The 20,331-nt window shown below is 37.2% G+C and overlaps 1 protein-coding gene across 1 annotated transcript in view; it reads right to left on the bottom strand.

The window, feature by feature from the left end:
- Positions 1-20,331, bottom strand: part of ADAM18 (ADAM metallopeptidase domain 18) — a 199,404-nt gene that overhangs the window by 71,572 nt on the left and 107,501 nt on the right. The window contains exons 15-16 of the mRNA XM_032413217.1: positions 17,328-17,526; positions 10,204-10,309 (exon numbers count right to left, since the gene is read on the bottom strand). Of these exons, the coding sequence (XP_032269108.1) occupies positions 10,204-10,309; positions 17,328-17,526 (305 nt within the window). The remainder of the gene's footprint in view (positions 1-10,203; positions 10,310-17,327; positions 17,527-20,331) is intronic.

Below are 20,331 nucleotides of genomic sequence, written 5' to 3'. Positions count from 1 at the left end.
AGGTTAATGTTTCCTTACTGATTTTCTGTCTGGATGATCTATCCATTGTGGGGTGAAAGTGGGGTATTGAAGTCCCCTACCATTATTGTACTGTTGTATATTTCTCCCTTCAATCTATTGATATTTGCTTTATATACTTTGGTGCTCCTAAATTTGGTACATAAATATTTACTGTTACATTGCCTTGATGAATTGATCCCTTTATCATTATATAATGACTTGTTTGTCTCTTGTTATAGTCTTTGGCTTAAAGTCTTTTTGTGTGATATTAAGTATAGTTATCTGTGCCTTTTCTCTTGGTTTTTTGTTTGTTTGTTTTGTTTTTATTTGCATTTTGCATGGGTTACCTTTTTCCAATTTTCACTTTCACTCTGTGTGTTGTAAAGCTGCAGTCTCTTGTAGGCAGCATATTGCTGGGTCTTTTTTTTTTTTTAAGATTTTATTTATTTATTTGAGAGAGAAAGAGAGCACAAGCAGGGGGAGGGGCAGAGGGAGACGCAGACTCCCAGCTGAGCAGAGAGCCTGGGATCATGACCTGATCTAAAGGCAGATTTTTTTTTTTATTAGGTTATGTTAGTCACCATTCAGTACATCATTAGTTTTTGATGTAGTGTTCTATGATTCACTGGTTGCGTATATCACGCAGTGCTCCATGCAATACGTGACCTCCTTAATACTCATCACCACGCTCACACAACGCCCCACGCTTCTCCTCTCTAAAACCCTCAGTTTGTTTCCCGGAGTCCATAGTCTCTCATGGTTCATCTCCCCCTCTGATTGCCCCCCCTTCATTTTTTCCTTCCTTCTCCTAATGTTCTCCATACTATTCCTTATGTTCCACAAATAAGTGAAACCATATGATATTTGTCTTCTTCTGTTTGACTTAACCAAGTGAGCCACCAGGCACCCCTGTTGGGTCTTGTTTTATTATCCATTTAGCCATTCTATGTATTTTGTTTGGAGAACATAGTCTATTTAGATTTCAAATATTTTCTGATAGATAGGGACTTACTATTGCTATTTTGTAAATTGTTTTTTGGTTGTTTTGTAATTCCTTTGTTCCTCTCTTGCTGTTTCCCTCTGTGATTTGATTTGATTTTCTATAGCTTTATGCTTTGATTCCATACAATTCTTTTTTATCTTATGTGCATCTACTTTGTTTTTGCTTTCTGTTTACCATGAGGCTTACATAAATCAGCTTATATTTATAACAATCAATTTTAGCTGATAAAAACTCTGAACACACACAAAAGCTCTACATTTTTACACTCCTCCTGCACATTTATATTTTTGAGCTCCCAATGTGTAATTTTTTTACATCATTTATAAATTAACAACTTGTGGTAGTTATAGTCATTTTTAATTCGTTTGTCTTTTTTATTATATATTTTTTATTATTATGTTATGTTAATGACCATACATTACATCATTAGTTTTTTATGTACTGTTCCGTGATTCATTGTTTGCATATAACACCCAGTGCTCCATGCAGAACGTGCCCTCCTTTATACCCATCACCAGGTTAACCCATCCACCTACCCCCCTCCCCTCTAAAACCCTCAGTTTGTTTTTGAGAGTCCATAGTCTCTCATGGTTGGTCTCCCCCTCTGATTTCCTGCCCTTCATTCTTTTCCTCCTGCTATCTTCTTCTTCTTTTTCTTCCTTTTTTTTTCGTTTTAACATATAATGTATTATTTGTTTCAGAGGTACAGGTCTGTGATTCAATAGTCTTACACAATTCACAGCACTCACCATAGCACATACCCTCCCCAGTGTCTATCACCCAGCCACCCTATCCCTCCCACCCCCCACCACTCCAGCAACCCTCAGTTTGTTCCCTGAGATTAAGAAATCCTCATATCAATGAGATCATATGATATATGTCTTTCTCTGATTGACTTATTTCGCTCAGCGTAATACCCTCCAGTTCCATCTATGTCATTGCAAATGGCAAGATTTAATTCTTTTTGATGGCTACATAATATTCCATTGTGTATATATATACCACCTCTTCTTTATCTATTCATCTGTTGATGGACATCTTGGCTCTTTCCACAGTTTGGCTATTGTGGACATTGCTGCTATAAACATCGGGTGCACATACTCCTTCAGATCCCTACATTTGTATCTTTGGGGTAAATACCCAGTAGTGCAATTGCTGGATCATATGGTAGCTCTATTTTCAACTTTTTGAGGAACCTCCATACTGTTTTCCAGAGTGGTTGCACCAGCTTGCATTCCAACCAACAGTGTAGGAAGGTTCCCTTTTCTCCGCATCCCCACCAACATCTGTCCTTTCCTGACTTGTTAATTTTAGCCATTCTGACTGGTGTGAGGTGGTATCTCCTTGGGGTTTTGATTTGGATTTCCCTGATGCTGAGCGATGCTGAGCACTTTTTCATGTGTCTGTTGGCCATTTGGGTGTCTTCTTTGGAAAAATGTCTGTTCATGTCTTCTGCCCATTTCTTGATTGGATCATTTGTTCTTTGGGTGTTGAGTTTGATAAGTTCTTTATAGATTTTGGATACTAGCCCTTTATCTGATATGTCATTTGCAAATATCTTCTCCCATTCTGTTGGTTGTCTTTTGGTTTTGTTGACTGTTTCTTTCGCTGTGCAAAAGCTTTTTATCTTGATGAAGTCCCAATAGTTCATTTTTGCCCTTGCTTCCCTTGCCTTTGGCGATGTTTCTAGGAAGAAGTTGCTGTGGCTCAGGTCGAAGAGGTTGCTGCCTGTGTTCTCCTTTAGGATGTTGATAGACTCCTGTCTCACATTGAGGTCTTTCAACCATTTTGAGCCTATTTTTGTGTGTGGTGTAAGGAAATGGTCCAGTTTCATTCTTCTGCATGTGGCTGTCCAATTTTCCCAACACCATTTGTTGAAGAGAATGTCTTTTTTCCATTGGACATTCTTTCCTGCTTTGTCAAAGATTAGTTGACCCTAGAGTTGAGGGTCCATTTCTGGGCTCTCTATTCTGTTCCATTGATCGATGTGTCTGTTTTTGTGCCAGTACCATACTGTCTTGATGATGACAGCTTTGTAATAGAGCTTGAAGTCCAGAATTGTGATGCCACCAGCTTTGCTTTTCTTTTTCAACATTCCTCTGGCTATTCAGGGTCTTTTCTGATTCCATACAAATTTTAGGATTATTTGTTCCATTTCTTTGAAAAAAGTGGATGATATTTTGGTGGGGATTTCATTGAATGTGTAGATTGCTTTAGGTAGCATTGACATCTTCACAATATTTGTTCTTCCAATCCATGAGCATGGAATGTATTTCCATTTCTTTGTGTCTTCCTCATTTCTTTCATGAGTATTTTATAGTTTTCTGAGTACAGATCCTTTGCCTCTTTGATTAGATTTATTCCTAGGTATCTTATGGTTTTGGGTGCAATTGTAAATGGGATTGACTCCTTAATTTCTCTTTCTTCTGTCTTGTTGTTGGTGTATAGGAATGCCACTGATTTCTGTGCATTGATTTTCTATCCTGCCACTTTACTGAATTGCTGTGTGAGTTCTAGCAGTTTTGGGGTGGAGTCTTTTGGGTTTTCCACATAAAGAATCATATCATCTGCAAAGAGTGAGAGTTTGACTTCTTCTTTGCTGATTTGGATGCCTTTTATTTCTTTTTGTTGCCTGATTGCTGTGGCTAGGACTTCTAATACTATGTTAAATAGCAGTGGTGATAGTGGACATCCCTGCCACTTTCCTGACCTTAGGGGAAAAGCTCTCAGTTTTTCCCCATTGAGAATGAATTTTGCTGTGGTTTTCTAATAGATGGCTTTAATGATATTGAGGTATGTACCCTCTATCCCTATACTCTGATGAGTTTTGATCAAGAAACGATACTGTACTTTTTCAAATGCTTTTTCTGCATCTATTGAGAGGATCATATGATTCTTGTTCCTTCTTTTATTAATGTATTGTATCACATTGATTGATTTGCGGATGTTGAACCAACCTTGCGGCCCAGGGATAAATCCCACTTGGTCGTGGTGAATAATCCTTTTAATGTCCTGTTGGATCCTATTGGCTAGTATTTTGGTGAGAATGTTTGCATCCATGTTCATCAGCGATATTGGTCTTTAATTCTCCTTTTTGATGGGGTCTTTGTCTGGTTTTGGGATCAAGGTAATGGTGGCCTCATAAAACGAGTTTGGAAGTTTTCCTTCCATTTCTATTTTTTGGAACAGAGAAGAATAGGTATTAATTCTTCTTGAAATGTTTGGTAGAATTCCCCTGGGAAGCCATTTGGCCCTGAGCTTTTGTTTGTTGGGAGATTTTTGATGACTGCTTCAATTTCCTTAGCAGTTATAGGTCTGTTCAGGTTTTCTATTTCTTCCTGGTTCAGTTTTGGTAATTGATACATCTCTAGGAATGCATCCATTTCTTCCATATTATCTAATTTTTGGCATATACTTGCTCATAGTATGTTCTTTTAATTGTTTGTATTTCTTTGGTGTTGGTTATGATCTCTCCCCTTTCATTCATGATTTTATTTATTTGGGTCCTTTCTCTTTTCTTTTTGATAAGTCTGGGCAGGGGTTTATCAATCTTTTTAAATCATTCAAAGAACAAGCTCCTAGTTTCGTTGATCTGTTCTACTGTTCTTTTTTTTCTATTTCATTGATTTCTCCTCTGATCTTTATTATTTCTCTTCTCCTGCTGGGTTTAGGCTTTATTTGCTGTTCTTTCTCCAGCTCCTTCAGGTGTAGGGTTAGGTTGTGTATTTGAGACCTTTCTTGTTTCTTGAGAAAGGCTTGTATTGCTATATACTTTCCTCTTAGGATTGCCTTTGCTGCATCCCAAAGATTTTAAACAGTTGTGTTTTCATTTTCATTGGTTTCCATGAATTTTTTAAATTCTTCTTTAATTTCCTGGATGACCCATTCATTCTTTAGTAGGATGCTCTTTAGCCTCCATGTATTTGAGTTCTTTCCAACTTTCCTCTTGTGATTGAGTTCTAGTTTCAAAGCATTGTGGTCTCAATATATGCAGGGAATGATCCCAATCTTTTGGTACTGGTTGAGACCTGATTTGTGACCTAGGATGTGATCGATTCTGTAGAATGTTCCATGGGCACTAGAGAAGAATGTGTATTCCGTTGCTTTGGAATGGAATGTTCTGAATGTATCTGTGAAGTCCATTTGGTCCGTGTGTCATTTAAAGTCTTTATTTCCTTGTTGATCTTTTGCTTAGATGATCTGTCCATTTCAGTGAGGGGGGTGTAAAGTCCCCCACTATTAATGTATTGTTGTCGATGTGTTTCTTTGCTTTTGTTATTAATTGGTTTATATAATTGGCTGCTCCCATGTTAGGGGCATAGATATTTACAATTGTTAGATCTTCTTGTTGGATAGACCCTTTAAGTAGGATATAGTGTCCTTCCTCATCTCTTATTACAGTCTTTGGTTTAAAATCTAAGTTGTCTGATGTAGGGATTGCCACCCCAGCTTTCTTTTGGTGTCCATTACCATGGTAAATGGTTTTCCACCCCCTCACTTTCAAGCTGGGGGTGTCTCTGGGTTTAAAATGAGTCTCTTGCAGACAGCATCTCAATGGGTCTTGTTTTTTTATCCAATCTGATAGCCTGTGTCTTTTGATTGGGGCATTTAGCCCATTTACATTCAGGGTAACTATTGAAAGATAGGAATTTAGTGCCATTGTATTGCCTGTAAGTTGACTGTTACTGTATATTGTCCTTGTTCCTTTCTGGTCTATGTTATTTTTAGGCTCTCTCTTTGTTTAGAGGATCCCTTTCAATATTTCTTTCAGGGTTGGTTTCGTGTTTGCAAATTCCTTTAGTTTTTGTTTGTCCTGGAAGCTTTTTTATCTCTCCTCTATTTTCAATGACAGCCTAGCTGGGTATAGTATTCTTGGCTGCATATTTTTCTCTTTTATTGCTCTGAGTATATCATGCCAGTCCTTTCTGGCCTGCCAGGTCTCTGTGGATAGGTCTGTTGCCAATCTAATGTTTCTACCATTACAGGTTACAGATCTCTTCTCCCAAGCTGCTTTCAGGATTTTCTCTTTGTCTCTGAGATTCATAAGTTTTAGTATTAGATGTCAGGGTGTTGACCTATTTTTATTGATTTTGAGAGGGGTTCTCTGTGCGTCCTGGGTTTTGATGCCTGTTTCCTTCCCCAAATTAGGGAAGTTCTCTGCTATAATTTGCTCCAATATACCTTCTGTTCCTCTCTCTCTTTTTTCTTCTTCTGGGATCCCAATTATTCTAATGTTGTTTCATCTTATGGTATCACTTATCTCTCGAATTCTGCCCCCGTGATCCAGTAGTTGTTTATCTCTCTTTTTCTCATTTCTCTTTTTCCATCATTTGGTGTTCTATATCACTAATTCTCTCTTCTGCCTCATTTATCCTAGCAGTTAGAGCCTCCATTTTTGATTGTACCTCATTAGTAGCCTTTTTGATTTTGACTTGGTTAGATTTTAGTTCTTTTATTTCTCCAGAAAGGGTTTCTCTAATAACTTCCATGCTTTTTCAAGCCCAGCTAGTATCTTTAAAATCGTCATTCTGAACTCTAGTTCTGACATCTTACTAATGTCCGTATTGATTAGGTCCCTAGCAGTCAGTACTGCCTCTTGCTTTTTTGTTGAGGTGATTTTTTCCATCTTATCATGTTGTCCAGAGGAGAATAGATGAATGAGAGAACAAAGTGCTAACAGGGTAAAAATGTCCCCAGAAAATATACACTAAACAAATCAGAAAAGACCTGAAACTGGGGGAAAAGAAAGGGAAAGAAAGAAAAAAGAAAAAGAAAAAAACAAACAAAAACAAAACAAAAGGAAAAAAACAGAATATGATCAAATATGATCTGGCTGGTGCATAGATCAGTGCCACACACTAGATTTGGGGCATATTTTGGTGTTAGAAGAAAGTGTCTCCCAAAATTTTAAAGAAAGAAAAACTTATATATGTACAAAAATAAGGGTTGATATGATGAAGGGATGGAATATGACTGTAAAGATGAAAATTATAAAATATTTTATAAAAGGAATTTAAGATAAGAAGTTGGTTGAAAAAAGAAAGAAGAGGATTAAAAAAAAAGGGGGGGAGAGAATGTGATCAGGCCGGAGACTAGAACAAAACCATATACTAGAAATTTAGGGTATATTTTGATCTGTTAGAAGCAACTGTATCCCAAAATTTTAAAGAGAGTAGAACTTACATATATATACCAAAAATAAGGGTAACTACTATGAAGGGATAGAATATGACTCTAAAAATGAAAAATAAAAAAGATTTCTTTTAAAAGGGGATTGATAAGATATTGGTTGAGAAAGGGAAAAAGAAAATTTCAAAACAAAAAAAAACAGTTAAAAAAAATTAACTTTGAAAGACTAAAGAATCATGGTAAAAAAGCCATGGATTCTATGTACAGTATTCCCCTAGCTCTGGAGTTCTGCCGTTTTCATTGATTGGTAAACTTGGTTTTGGCTGGCTCTTCTTGCTGATCTTCTGGGGGAGGGGCCTGTTGCCGTGGTTCTCGAATGTCTTTGCTGGAGGTGGATTTGCCCCACCCTTGCTGGGTCTGGGCTAAGTAATCTGCTCGGGTTTGCTCTTGGGAGCTTTTATTCCCTGCCAGCATTTGGTACAGATTTGGAGGACGATAGTGAAAATGGCGGCCTCTCAATCTCTGCCCTGGAGGAGCCAAGAACTCGGGGCCCTGCTCCTCAGTACGCCCCCAGAGAAAAGCAGTCAGTCACTCCCGTCTCCCTGGTCTCCGGCAGCACTCCGTGCTCACCTGGCCTGTGACCGAGGGTTTCTATCTCTGGCACCCGACTCGGTGTGGAGTCTCCAAACCCAGCAGATCCCTGCGGTGGGCTCCCGCGCCGCTCCTCCTGGGGGAGGAAGGGAAGTCTCCAAGGATCTGCCGCTTGTTGAGTCCCTGCTGGAGGAGCAGTGGCCTGACTGTGCCACAGGTTACAGTTTATGGCAACCCCGAGCTGAGAGCCCGTGCCCTGGCTCCGTCTCTGCAGCTGGCTTCCCTGCTCCAATACCCGGGAGCTCTGTTGCATTCAGGCACCCCTGGTCTTTCTGTGACCCCGAGGGGCCTGAAGCCACACTGTCCCTGCGAGTGTTCCACTCCCCACCCCCCCACCTCACCCCCCCGCTTAGCCACTGGAGCAAAGTCTCTCAGCAGAGCTGACTTCTAAAAGTTCTGAATTTGTGCTCCGGGGCTCTATCACTTGCCAGAAGCGCCCATTGGAAGCCCCCTCCCTCACCATCTATCCTCCCGGATATCGCCTCAGATTCACTTCTCCGCACATCCTACCTTCCAGAAAGTGGTCACTTTTCTGTTCAAAGAGTTGTTGCTATTCTTTTCTTCAATCCCCTGTTGAGTTCATAGGTGTTCAGAATGGTTTGATCCTTATCCATCTGAATTCCTGGGACCAGAAAAATCCAGGTCTCCTACTCCTCTGCCATCTTGCTCCTCCTCCTTTAATTCTTTTGTCTTTTAATCTTTAACTAGAGTTGTGAGTGATTTACCCCCCACTATTACCACATTAGGGTATTCTGATTTTAACTATTTATTTGCTATTTCCTGTGGATTTTATTCTTTCATATGTTTTCTTTTTCTAATTAGTGTCCTTTCATTTTGGCTTGAAGAAGCACTTTTTTTTTTAAAGATTTTATTTATTTGACAGAGAGAGACACAGCGAGAGAGGGAACACTAGCAGGGGGGAGTGGGAGAGGGAGAAGCAGGCTTCCTACGGAGCCTGATGCAGGGCTCGATCCCAGGACCCTGGGACCATGACCTGAGCCGAAGGCAGACGCTTAACAACTGAGCCACCCAGGTGCCCCATTGAAGAACCACTTTTAGCATTTCTTGTAAGGCTGGTCTTGTGATGAACTTCAGCTTCTGTTTGTCTGGAAAAATCTTTCTAACATCTCACTCTCTTCTGGCATGCAGATTTCTGCTGAAAAATCTACTGATAGTTTCATGGTGTTTTCTTGTATATATCAAGTTATTTTTCTCTTGATGTTTTTAAGATTCTTTTGTTTTTAATCTCTGACAATTTAATTTTAATGTATCTTGCTTTGGGGTTTTTGGATTCATCTTTTTGCTTCCCCCCTATGCTTCCTATATCTGAATATCTGTTTCTTTCCCCCAGGTTAGGAAATTTTCACTCATTATTTCTTTGAATAAGCTTTCTGTCCTTTTCACACTCTCTTTTCATTCTGTTACTCCTATAATGTGTATAATATTCTCTTTAATGGTGTCCCCTAAGTTCCTTAAGCAATCTTCATTCTTTTTCTTTCCTTTTTAAGACATGGAGGTGTCTTAAATGTTGGGACACTAAATGTGGGGTCCAAATCCTTTGCTCCTCAGGAAGAAGCTGGCAGTTGGGATTTCCCTTCCAACTGCATGGTGCTGGGCCAGTGGTGGGGTTTACGGAGAGAGTGTGTATCTACCTGCTTCAGTGTGAGTATTTTCTCATTTATTCAATGTGTAGGAGTCTCAGGTATTTTCTGAATTTCTTTTAAAAGTAATTGTTCCATGTGTATATGAACATTCAGTGTGTCTCTGGTAGGAGTAAAATCCCAAACCCTCCTATGTTGCCATCTTGGTCAACCTCCTATCTGTTGTTATTATTATTTTTGATTCTTTTGTTTTCAATACTTCCATGAAATTCAGGAAGTATTTGTTATGGATTAAGCCCTCCTTTATTGGATTTCATAAATCCCTTAAAAATATTCCAGTGTTCCCAATTCAGTCCACTGCCATGCTTTACATATCAGTATTTTGGAAACAAACAACAAAAACAAAAAGGAAACTTATTCCTCTCAATACTTTCATGTCTTAAAAGTCAAAGCACTTGCTTTAGGATTATCATTTATTAACTTAATTAAAAAACTCAGTTTTAATTATCAATGTAGTGCACAAGTTTCTGATTTTTGGCAGTTTGTGCCCACTTCATAACTTTGGTAATAAGCATTAGCCTTTTTTTTCCTTTTGTTTTGTTTTGTTTTGTTTTGTTTTGGTTTAGTCTCATTATTAGAATATATCCGGGAAAGAATAGGGAAAAAGAAAACTGAATTACATTGAAGAACATTATATATAATGTTATTTGAAAATATTCTCCTGATATACAATTTACTGTCCATTACTCTTTAGTGTCTCTTTACAAGCAATCTATAATTTTTATGACTCAATAAAACAATTATTTTCTATGTACATACTTCTGATCACAAGGTAATGGTTGTGAATTTTTAAAACCACAGTTTCCAAATTTATCAATGCGAGAATTGATTCCTTTGAAACAGGCAAATGGAGCACCTTGAGCACCTAAAAATGCAAAGATGTCTGTTAAATTATTATTCTGAATCCGAATTAAATTTTTGTTCATAAAAAAACAATGAAACTACTCTATTGCATAAACAAAATATCATGAAAAAAGTCATTCTTTTTTTCTGTGTGTATCCTGTCAATGCAAGTAGAAAGAAACAATTATCTAACAGAAAACAGAAAAGAATTATATCGATTGTAGTAGAATTAAATTATTAAAAATAATTTGCTACCCTTCCCTGTGGGAATGCATACTGCCTCATCCACTGAATATTAAGCTTGACCTTGTAATTTGACCTTCTTAATGAAATGTCACTTATGGGCAGAAAGTCTTGTGGGACTTGTGAATAGAAGAAGTGTTATATTCTCTTTTTTTCTCTGATGGGGGATAAGTAATGTTTTAAGTAGAGGTTCATTTGTCCATCTGGGTATCATAGTCAAAGCAATATGGAGTAGCAGAATAGTTGTTTTGTATATGTAAATCTGAGATATTTAGAGTTGTTTCCATTTCATTAAACACATAAATTGGTACTCAAAAGTGGAGTTCTCCTGTAAAATATGTCTAAAATATGTGGCTTTGTCAATGAAGGCTGGTAGTAGGTGATAAGAAAATTATTATCATTGGATAAAGAAGAGTAATTCATGCTACATGAGGGTGAAACACTTGGAGAAACTCTCTTCTCAATGATTGAAAGGGAGATAATAGCCTTAATAAACTTGTTGTCATAGGCAAAGAAGTAGGGAAACAGAATCTGTCTTGGTTACTTTTGGCTGTATTTGACCAGAAGGTAAAGGTACTCAAGAAAAAGATAAACTAAACTCAGGATAGAATCAGTTATTTCAGAGGTAGTAGTAAAAAAAAAAAAAAATCGAGAAAGTCTAGAAATGTGTCCATTCTATAGGCATTGGGATGGATAATGATGGTTGCTGGCTGATGTAGATTAGCCAAATTATTATGCTTATTTCATTGTTCTGTGTCTCTTCAATGGTGGGTGCTTGTTGGTGGGTGCTAACCTGGTAGATTAATACAAAGATCTTCACATTACTTTTCTTTTCTTTCTTTCTTTTTAAATTTTATTTTATTATGTTATGTTAATCACCATACATTACATCATTAGTTTTTGATGTAGTATTCCATGATTCATTGTTTTTCACATTATTTTTTATCTCCATGTATCTACCCACATATTTCTATCCCAGAACTCTTGCCTCTAATCTTCCAGTCTTTCCACATCCAGGCTCCCCACCAACAAACTAGGCCCTTTGTCATTGTTCATTTGTATATCTATAATCTACCTCTGGCCATTTCTCCTTCCACAAAAAACAGATGACCAGATGGTCAATATCTTTCAAGGCATCCTCCAAAGTGAGGTTGCAGTATGGCTAATTTCCCCCCACCCCCACTTATAACCAGTGACTGAGCCAACACACCTATAAAATAAGCCTAGGTGTGTTCTTCTTGTGTAATTGGTCATGGTGAAATTCCATGTATCCATAAGTGTGAGCTGAGGGAGATGCATAGGGGAGAAAGGTGACTGTTTTGGATTTCCTGCTTATGGATTATTTTTTCTGCCCTCTCTTTTTGCCTGTGCTTTTAATCCAGGTGAATGAATGACTTCTATCTGTCTGACCACTTAACTTAGTATATCTGACATAATTGAGCTTAGGCTGTACAGTTCTGAACACATGGATATTTGTTGTCTGAAAGTCAGATTCTTTAGCTGTACAGGGGTCACTAGTGTGACCAGAGTTTTTTGTCAAAGTGGTATAGTTCTCCAGTTTAGATGGCACAATTTTCCTCCAGAAGTCCAGAGAACTGCCCAGTCATTCTCCCAAAGAGGCTTGGTATAAGCCCCACATAGCATTTTTTTTCTCCCAATGTACACTTCTGATATTATTGGGGCTGCTGTGTTTTATAATTCAGAATGCATGGCTGCTTGCATTGCAGCTTGGACATGCTGCAGAGCCCTTTTTTGTTTTTCACCTCACTCAACATTAGCAACATTTCATGTCATCTAGTAAGTGGGAAATGAAGCAGTACTTCCCCATGTGGAATATACTGACTTCAGATCCCAAAGAGAACTACCAGGTGTTGTAATTTTTAGTTCAATAAGATGCAAGATACATACAGTTTGCTTTTACTTTGCAAGGGATGTCAGGTCATACCTCTGATCACTGGACTCTTAAAAATTTTACTGATGACAAATTTCTAAACATTTGGGAGTCTGGCTCCTGCCCTTTATAGCACATGTGTTGTATTTAATGCTCCAACATTCTAGTGATGCTTTGCTTGTTTAGCTGGATTATAACAAAATCACTGATGGAGTAGACAATGTGATATTTTCTAGGATGTCTGCATCTCTACAACTACATTATGATTAAGGGCAGGAGAGTAAAAATAACCCTGCAACAAAACTCAACATTAATGCCATTATCCATTCCATGTGAAAGCAAACTCCTTCTAATTCTTTTTTCAAATAAGAAAAGAATATATTTGCCAAATCAGTGGCTATACTCCTACCACATATCTGAGGCCATGTCATTCTGCTCTAGCATAGACACCATATCTGGCATAGTGGGTGCAATTACTTAATCTACTATCTGTCTCCATTTGCAATAGATTATTATTATCTTCTGACGCCATCTGGTTTCTGCAAGAATCATGTTGAGTAATTAAATGTAGATATACAGTTAACCACCTCTGCATCCTTTAGATCTTTAAAGATAGCATTAATTTGGGGCACCTGGGTGGCTCAGTCAGTTGAGCATCTGACTATGGTTTCAGCTCAGGTCTTAATCTCAGGATTGTGAGCTCAAAACCACATTGGACTCCATGCTGGTCATGGAGACTACTTTAAAAAAAATACCATTAATCTCTGGAAAGAGACAGTTACAGAGGCTTTCTCCATGGCCTTGCCAAATAGGCCAAGGACATAATGATAGGATTGCACAAACTATTAATATGTCAAACCTGATGATATCCTCTAGGATGAAAAAATAATTTCCAAATGGATTTGTGGACCTGGTGGACCCACTGCACACTGAAAGTTATCAAGGACTCTATTCCTTAACCCCTATCAGTCCCCACTCTCACAGAGAGACAAGATGACACTGCGTTTCTGGGTATCCATGTCAATTCACACTCTTTGTCCACTAGTTTCCAAAATTCTTGGGTATTTTCATTTCCCACATGAACAGATACATAATTAAATGATTGAGGATCATTTGAGAATGTGCTAGAGAAATTGTTAGCGTGTATGCTTGCCAAGGTGTTGTGTAGTTTCCCTTCTGGAACTCTAACCCTCTCTTAAGTCAATGAGTTTTGGTTCTGAAAATTGGCTTAGATTCAGAATTTAGACATGGAATTATGGCATTTATTAATGTAACTCTACTCAGTCCCCTAGTCCTCCATTGTTTAATTTCCTTTGATGGTACAAACTGGGTAATATTCTATTATCTATCTTCCTGATTGTCTGTAGACTAGGTATCCATGTCTGCAACTCTGTTCCTGCTGCTTATTACAATAATATTATCCATCTGGTTTCTGGAAGCCAAGCACTGTTCTCTTGATCTTTTTCAAGACCTTGATTTTTTTTCAAGACCTTATCAATCATGCCCATTGCTATCAGTGAGCCTACTTCTATAATACCATCTCCTCCTATCACCCCTGGCCTACAGAGGAGGCCATCATGAACACTTAAAATGATTTTGATACACCTCTTAACACTACATTCCCTGTGGCGTTGGGCCTTCCTGTTGGGACTATTTGGCCTTGCACTTACAGCATATACATTACAGTATATCCATTTCCCTGAGACTTTTCTTTCTTTCCTTCATTATTTCATGGCAATTCCATCATTTAAATTTCTCGTGGAGTGAGCCATCCCATTTTTTCCACGCCTCTGGAAACAATTCTAATAGAAATTTTTATCATATTCTAGGATCCTAGCCAGGGTGTTAATTCCTTTTATCCTGGGAGAGTGCTCTCAAAACAATGAGCTCTATTATCTAATCTTATGTTCCCCTATCCAATCTTATGATCAAGCAGTCTCAGAATCCAATTTCATGTAAACTCCCTTGATTCTGGCAGTAAATGCTGACTAGGACCTACAGCTCCATTGGGGTATATTTCCTTTACTACCTTATAAGTTCCAGCAAATTCTGGCTCTATTTTGCTGTGCCTTAACTCAATTTTCAGCTTTAGTGTCCAGAACAGTTAGGAGAGAGGTCCTAATGGGGATACAATTTGTGTGTTGAGTGATAGGCTTCCACATTATCTTTAAACAATGGGAACATACTTATACCATTCTTAATTGGGCACAGGTGGTGGTGTGAGGGATCAGAGCTGTGCCACTTTATAAATTCAGTAGTTTCAGAGAAGTGTGGAGGCTAAAATTGGGGGGAACATATTTTCAACTGTTCCCATCCCAGTTGTAGTTCTCATTCTTTTTCTATCCAGAACCTTAATCATGGTAAAGCAGACTTGACTGAGAATTTACCCTCTTCTGAAGTTCCTTCAACTTGATAATTAAGTCTTTAACTTTCTCTAATCTCCTATTTTAAGAGATGAAAACCTCTTTATGAGTTAACAGTGGGGCCCATTCAGCATACACTTTGATTTTAAATGAACACCTTTTTGTTATCTTTTCTTAGATTTCAATGTTGCTTAGTAATAGCCATCTAATACCCCTGTCCTTAAAGTTACCATTTCCCCCATACATTTCAATTTACCAGCTAATGGATTATCTTTTACTATCCCAGTTCACTCATTGAGGGTATTATCAACTTTCACCAGTGATGCATGCTCATTCACAGCTTGGCAGTAACTTAATTTTGAAAATGATCTTATAGGCTATTTTTTCATACCACTTTCAGAATCAACTGTTATGGTTAGAGCTTCCAGAAGCCAGCATCTAGATGAGGTATAATGTGAAAGCTATTTATTAGTGATTAGAATATCTGGAAGTGAGAGGGAGAAAGCAGGATAGAGCAGATAAGAAGTCAAACAGAAATGCAAGCCCAACAAAGACTTGACCAACCCTGTGGGTAGCTGTCTGCCAGAGTACAAATTGTGCTTGATTTGTGCCTGATTAGAACACAATTGTCAGGCCTTTATACCCCACCTCAATTAATTATTGGATTTGTGCTTTTGGGTGAGGTGTCTGCAGTTAAGACAAATTCTGGAGGAGTGAGCTTATATGAGGACAGCAGGCAGTATTTCCCTTGTCCACTACACCTTATTTTTTTCCCCAGCATTCTATTTTCTTTCCTTTAACTGCACTTAGCACAATTAAAGGTTTCATATTTCTTTTGTATTTATGTGTTTACTGTCTTTGTCTCTTGATCATAAGCTGCATGAGTACAATAGCCATGTGACAATTTTCATCTTGTTGAATACTATCAGCTTTGTGTGTTCTTGTCTTAAGTACAGCCTTTTGCCTTATAGTTTTTGGTAACATAAGAATAAGAAAAAAGTGCCTCCCCCAGATAGGAGCTCAATAAATGAAAAAAGGAGGGATGAATGAATGAACTACATCAAAAGATCAAATTTTGACGCAGTTGGGTAAGTTTTGTGGGATACTAGAGCATATATTAGAGGAGGAAATACACATTAATGGTTAAGTCTTACTTAAAGATCCTTATTTTAATTAGAACTCAAAAAGATGTCAAGTGACAAGTAGTTCAATTCTGGATCAAAGATTTATTTAATGAAAAAGAAGAGTATGGCCTGGACAATCTTTAATGGATGTTAGAGAGAGTATTATTTAATTTTATTTTTAAATAATATATTAAACCTTGATCTAAAGTTACTGTGACAATGACAAATAATATTTTCTTAAATGCAAGTAAGCACTGAAAAAGAAAAACAGCAAAGAAACAACCAAATAAGAAATGGAATCCTGAAAATACAGCCTACAGAAAATACCACTGATCTGTGATTTAGGAGATTATAGCTCTGCAGCTCTGGTTAAATGTTGATTAAGTCACCTAATCTGAAACTTGTTACTAAGGAAAAGTTTCAAATAATTAGGAAGACAATATAAATTGCATACCATGTCATTTGGTATAAACTATACACCTTATTACTGCTAGGCAAATAACTGAAAAGTGGTGCTTATACTATTTTTGCTCAATTAGTAAATGATTGATCTGAATACGTTTCACTGAGTGATTTTGATCTGTTCAAATTTCATTTAATCCCTTTAAAAAATCATATTGGGGTATTATGAATAGTTACTGCATAAAAAGCAAGCATATATGCACAACTCTCATTTGAATTACTTGGAAAAACTGTTTAAAAAGAAAATATAGAAATGAATTTTGATCAGTGGCCTATGACTACTGTTATCCTAGCAGTTCCTCAGTTAAGAAATATGATTATACTTGAGTGAAATTTACTCTGAACTTCTTGTTTTATGCCATTAAAATTAGATCATGAAGATGTGAAGTAAAAGAAATTTAAGTAAAATTCTAGAATTTACTGATTTGCCATTCCAATTTCTATGTAAATTATGAGTGGTAAACATGGATTTTTGCCCAGGTTGCTCAGTACAAGAAGCAAAAATCAAACCATGAGAAGAAGAATGTACAGTATTATTCTGGAGATATTATACAATACTATACTACTATCCTCTAAAAACATCTTCCTTAATTCAAATTTTTTTCTTTTTCTTTTCTTTTCTTTTATTATGTTATGTTAGTCACCATACAATACATCATTAGTTTTTGATGTGGTGATCCATGATTCATTGTTTTCGTATAATACCCAGTGCTCCATGCAGTACGTGCCCTAATACCCCTGTCCTTAAAGTTACCATTTCTAAAATTGGGGGGAACATATTTTCAACTGTTCCCATTCCAGTTGTAGTTCCCATTCTTTTTCTATCCACAACCTTAATCTTAACCTTATTGAGCTTGAGATTCAAGTTCTTCTACTTCTAGAGTTGTGTGATATGTATTTTATCATATAGAGGAATCCAAATTTAAGGTAAAAGAAATATATAAGAAAGAGCAATACCTTCTCCAAATATCTGGGCACACTGGTTATCAGTAGTTTGGCATCGTCCATTATAACAATATGCAGTTCCCAACCTGCACAACATTCCATTTGATGCATAAGTATCAGGAACACAATTACTAGATGTTCCATTGCAATATTCTGTAAAATCACATTCTTGATCAATACTCTTTCTACATGGAGTGCCTGCTACTGATATCTAGGAGGAAAAAGAAAAAGAAAATCATGTTCTTGTGAATGACTATTCTTACTTGCTTAGTGAAGGGATTTATCAGTAAAATATGCCTAATTATTGATATTTGGAGGAATCATAGAATTTCCAAGGTTGTGAGTTCTCTGAAGGAAATGTCAGGTACAGTATTCATTATGAAGTCTGAAGGAAAGTAACTATCTCAAATGTAAAATGATCCCTTCTGACAGAGGGTTTATAACTGTTCTGCGTTCTGCATTGGGAAGCCATCTGACTCAACCTGCATTTGGAAGGAGCCTAAATGGGTAACACATACCTGTTCCCCAAAATTGGAAGAACAATGCCTCTACATTTTTGTTCTTGAAGTGACCAAGAGCCAAATTGCCTGGTTTCAATTTCTTGCTTGGATTTTCACTAGCTTATTTGTATGGGTGAGATACATAATCTCTCTCATTTGCAGTTGCTTTGTTTGTAAACTCAGGATGATAATCATTCTCTCAGAGAGTTTTTGGTAGTTTTAAACTGAGTTAAACTGGATTATTTGTTTTTTTGAGTGTTGAGTTTGATACATTTGTTATAGATTTTGGATACTACCTTTTATCAGATATTTCATTTGCAAATATCTTCTCCCATTCTGTAGGCTGCCTTTTAGTTTTGTTGTTTCCTTCACTGTGCAGAAGCTTTTTATGTTGATGAAGTCCCAATAATTCATTTTTGCTTTTGTTTTCCTTGCCTTTGGTGACATGTGTAGTAAGAATTTGCTATGGCCGAGGTCAAAGAGCTTTCTGCCTGTGTTCTCCTCTAGGATTTTGATGGTTTCAGGACTCACATTTAAGTCTTTTATTCATTTTGAATTTATATTTGTGTATGGTGTAAGAAAGTGGTCCAGTTTCATTCTTCCACATGTTGCTGTCCAGTTTTCCCAACACCATTTGTTGAACAGACTGTCTTTTTTCCACTGGATATTCTTTCTTGCTTTGTTGAAGATTAGTGACTATACAGTTGGGGGTCCATTTCTGCGTTTTCTATTCTGTTCCATTGATCTTTGTATGTTTGTGCCAGTACCATACTGTCTTGATGACTACAGCTCTGTAATATAGCTTGAAGTCAGGAATCATGATGCCTTCAGCTTTGCTTTTCTTTTTCAGGGTTGCTTTGGCTATTTGGTGTCTTTTGTGGATCCATACAAATTTTAAGATTGTTTGATGTAGCTCTGCAAAAAATGCTGTTGGTATTTTGATAGGGATAGCATTTAATGTGCAGACTGCTTTGGGTAGTATAGACGTTTTAACAAGTTTGTTCTTCCAGTCTATGAGCATAGAATGTTTTTCCATTTATTTGTGTCCTCTTCAATTTCTTTCTCAGTGTTCTATAGTTTTCAGAGTACAGATCTTTTACCTCTTTGGTTATGTTTATTCCTAGACATCTTATGGTTTTCAGTGCAATTGTAAATGGGATCAATTCCTTGATTTCTTTCTGCTGTGTCATTATTGGTGTATAGAAATGCAACAGATTTCTGTACATTGATTTTATATCCTGTGACTTTGCTGAATTCATGTATTAGTTTTAACAATTTTGTGGTGGAGTCTTTTGGGTTTCTACATAGAGTATCATGTCATCTGCAAATAGTGAAAGCTGTACTTCTTCCTTGCCTATCTGGATGGCTTTTAATTGTTTTTGTTGTCTGGTTGCTGAGGCTAAGATTTCTAGCACTGTATTAAATAGTAATGGTGAGAGCGGACATCCCTGTCTTGTTCCTGACTGTAAAGGAGAGGCTCTCAGTTTTTCTCCATTGATGATGGTATTAGCTGTGGGTCTTTTGTACATGGCCTTTATGATGGCCACCAAATAATCTAGTTAAGATATGGGCAGGTGACATGAATAGACATTTTTCCAAAGAAGACATCCAGATGGCTAAGAGACACATGAAAAGATGCTCAACATCACTCATCATCAAGGAAGTACAAATCAAAACCACAATGAGATATCACCTCACCACCTGTCAGAATGGCTAAAATTAACAAGTCAGGAAACAACAGGTGTTGGCGAGGATGTGGAGAAAGGGGAACCCTATTGCACTGCTGGGAATGCAAACTGGTGCAGCTACTATGGAAAACAGTATGGAGGTTCCTCAAAAAGTTAAAAATAGAACTACCCTATGATACCTCAATTGCACTGCTAGATATTTACCCAAAAGATTCAAAAATACAGATTTGAAGGAGTATAAGCACCCCAATATTTATAGCAGCATTATTAACAATAGCCAAACTGATGAATAGATAAAGCAGATGTGGCATATATATATGCAATGGAATATTATTCAGCCATCAAAAAGAATGAAATCTTGTCATTTGCAGTGGCATGGATGGAGCTAGAATGTATTATGTTAAGGGAAATAAGTCAGAGAAAGACAAACACCACAATGATTTCACTCATATATGGAATTTAAGAAACAAAACATGAACATATCAGGGGGGAGGAAAGAGAGAGAGAGGGGAAACAAACCATAAGATACTCTTAATAATAGAGAACAAACTGAAGGTTGATAGAGGGATGTGGGTGGGGGATGGGCTAGATGGGTGGTGGATATTAAGAGGGGTACTTGTTATGATGAGCACTGGGTGTTACATGTAAGGATGAATCACTGAATTCTACTCCTGAAACCAATATTGCACTGTATGTTAACTAACTAAAATTTTTAAATAAAAATTCAAAAAAAAAAAAAACTGAGTTAAAGTAAAAAGTGCTTAGAAAAACACATGGTAAACAATGTATGTAATAGCTATCAACATCATTATATGTAGTATTATCTGA

The sequence above is a fragment of the Phoca vitulina genome, unplaced genomic scaffold (genome assembly GCF_004348235.1).
Source record: "Phoca vitulina isolate PV1807 unplaced genomic scaffold, GSC_HSeal_1.0 scaffold15, whole genome shotgun sequence".
In the NCBI taxonomy this organism is placed as follows: Eukaryota; Metazoa; Chordata; class Mammalia; order Carnivora; family Phocidae; genus Phoca; species Phoca vitulina.
The sequence above is the reverse complement of the archived record's forward strand: the minus strand, read 5'-3'. Positions and strand labels throughout refer to the sequence as shown.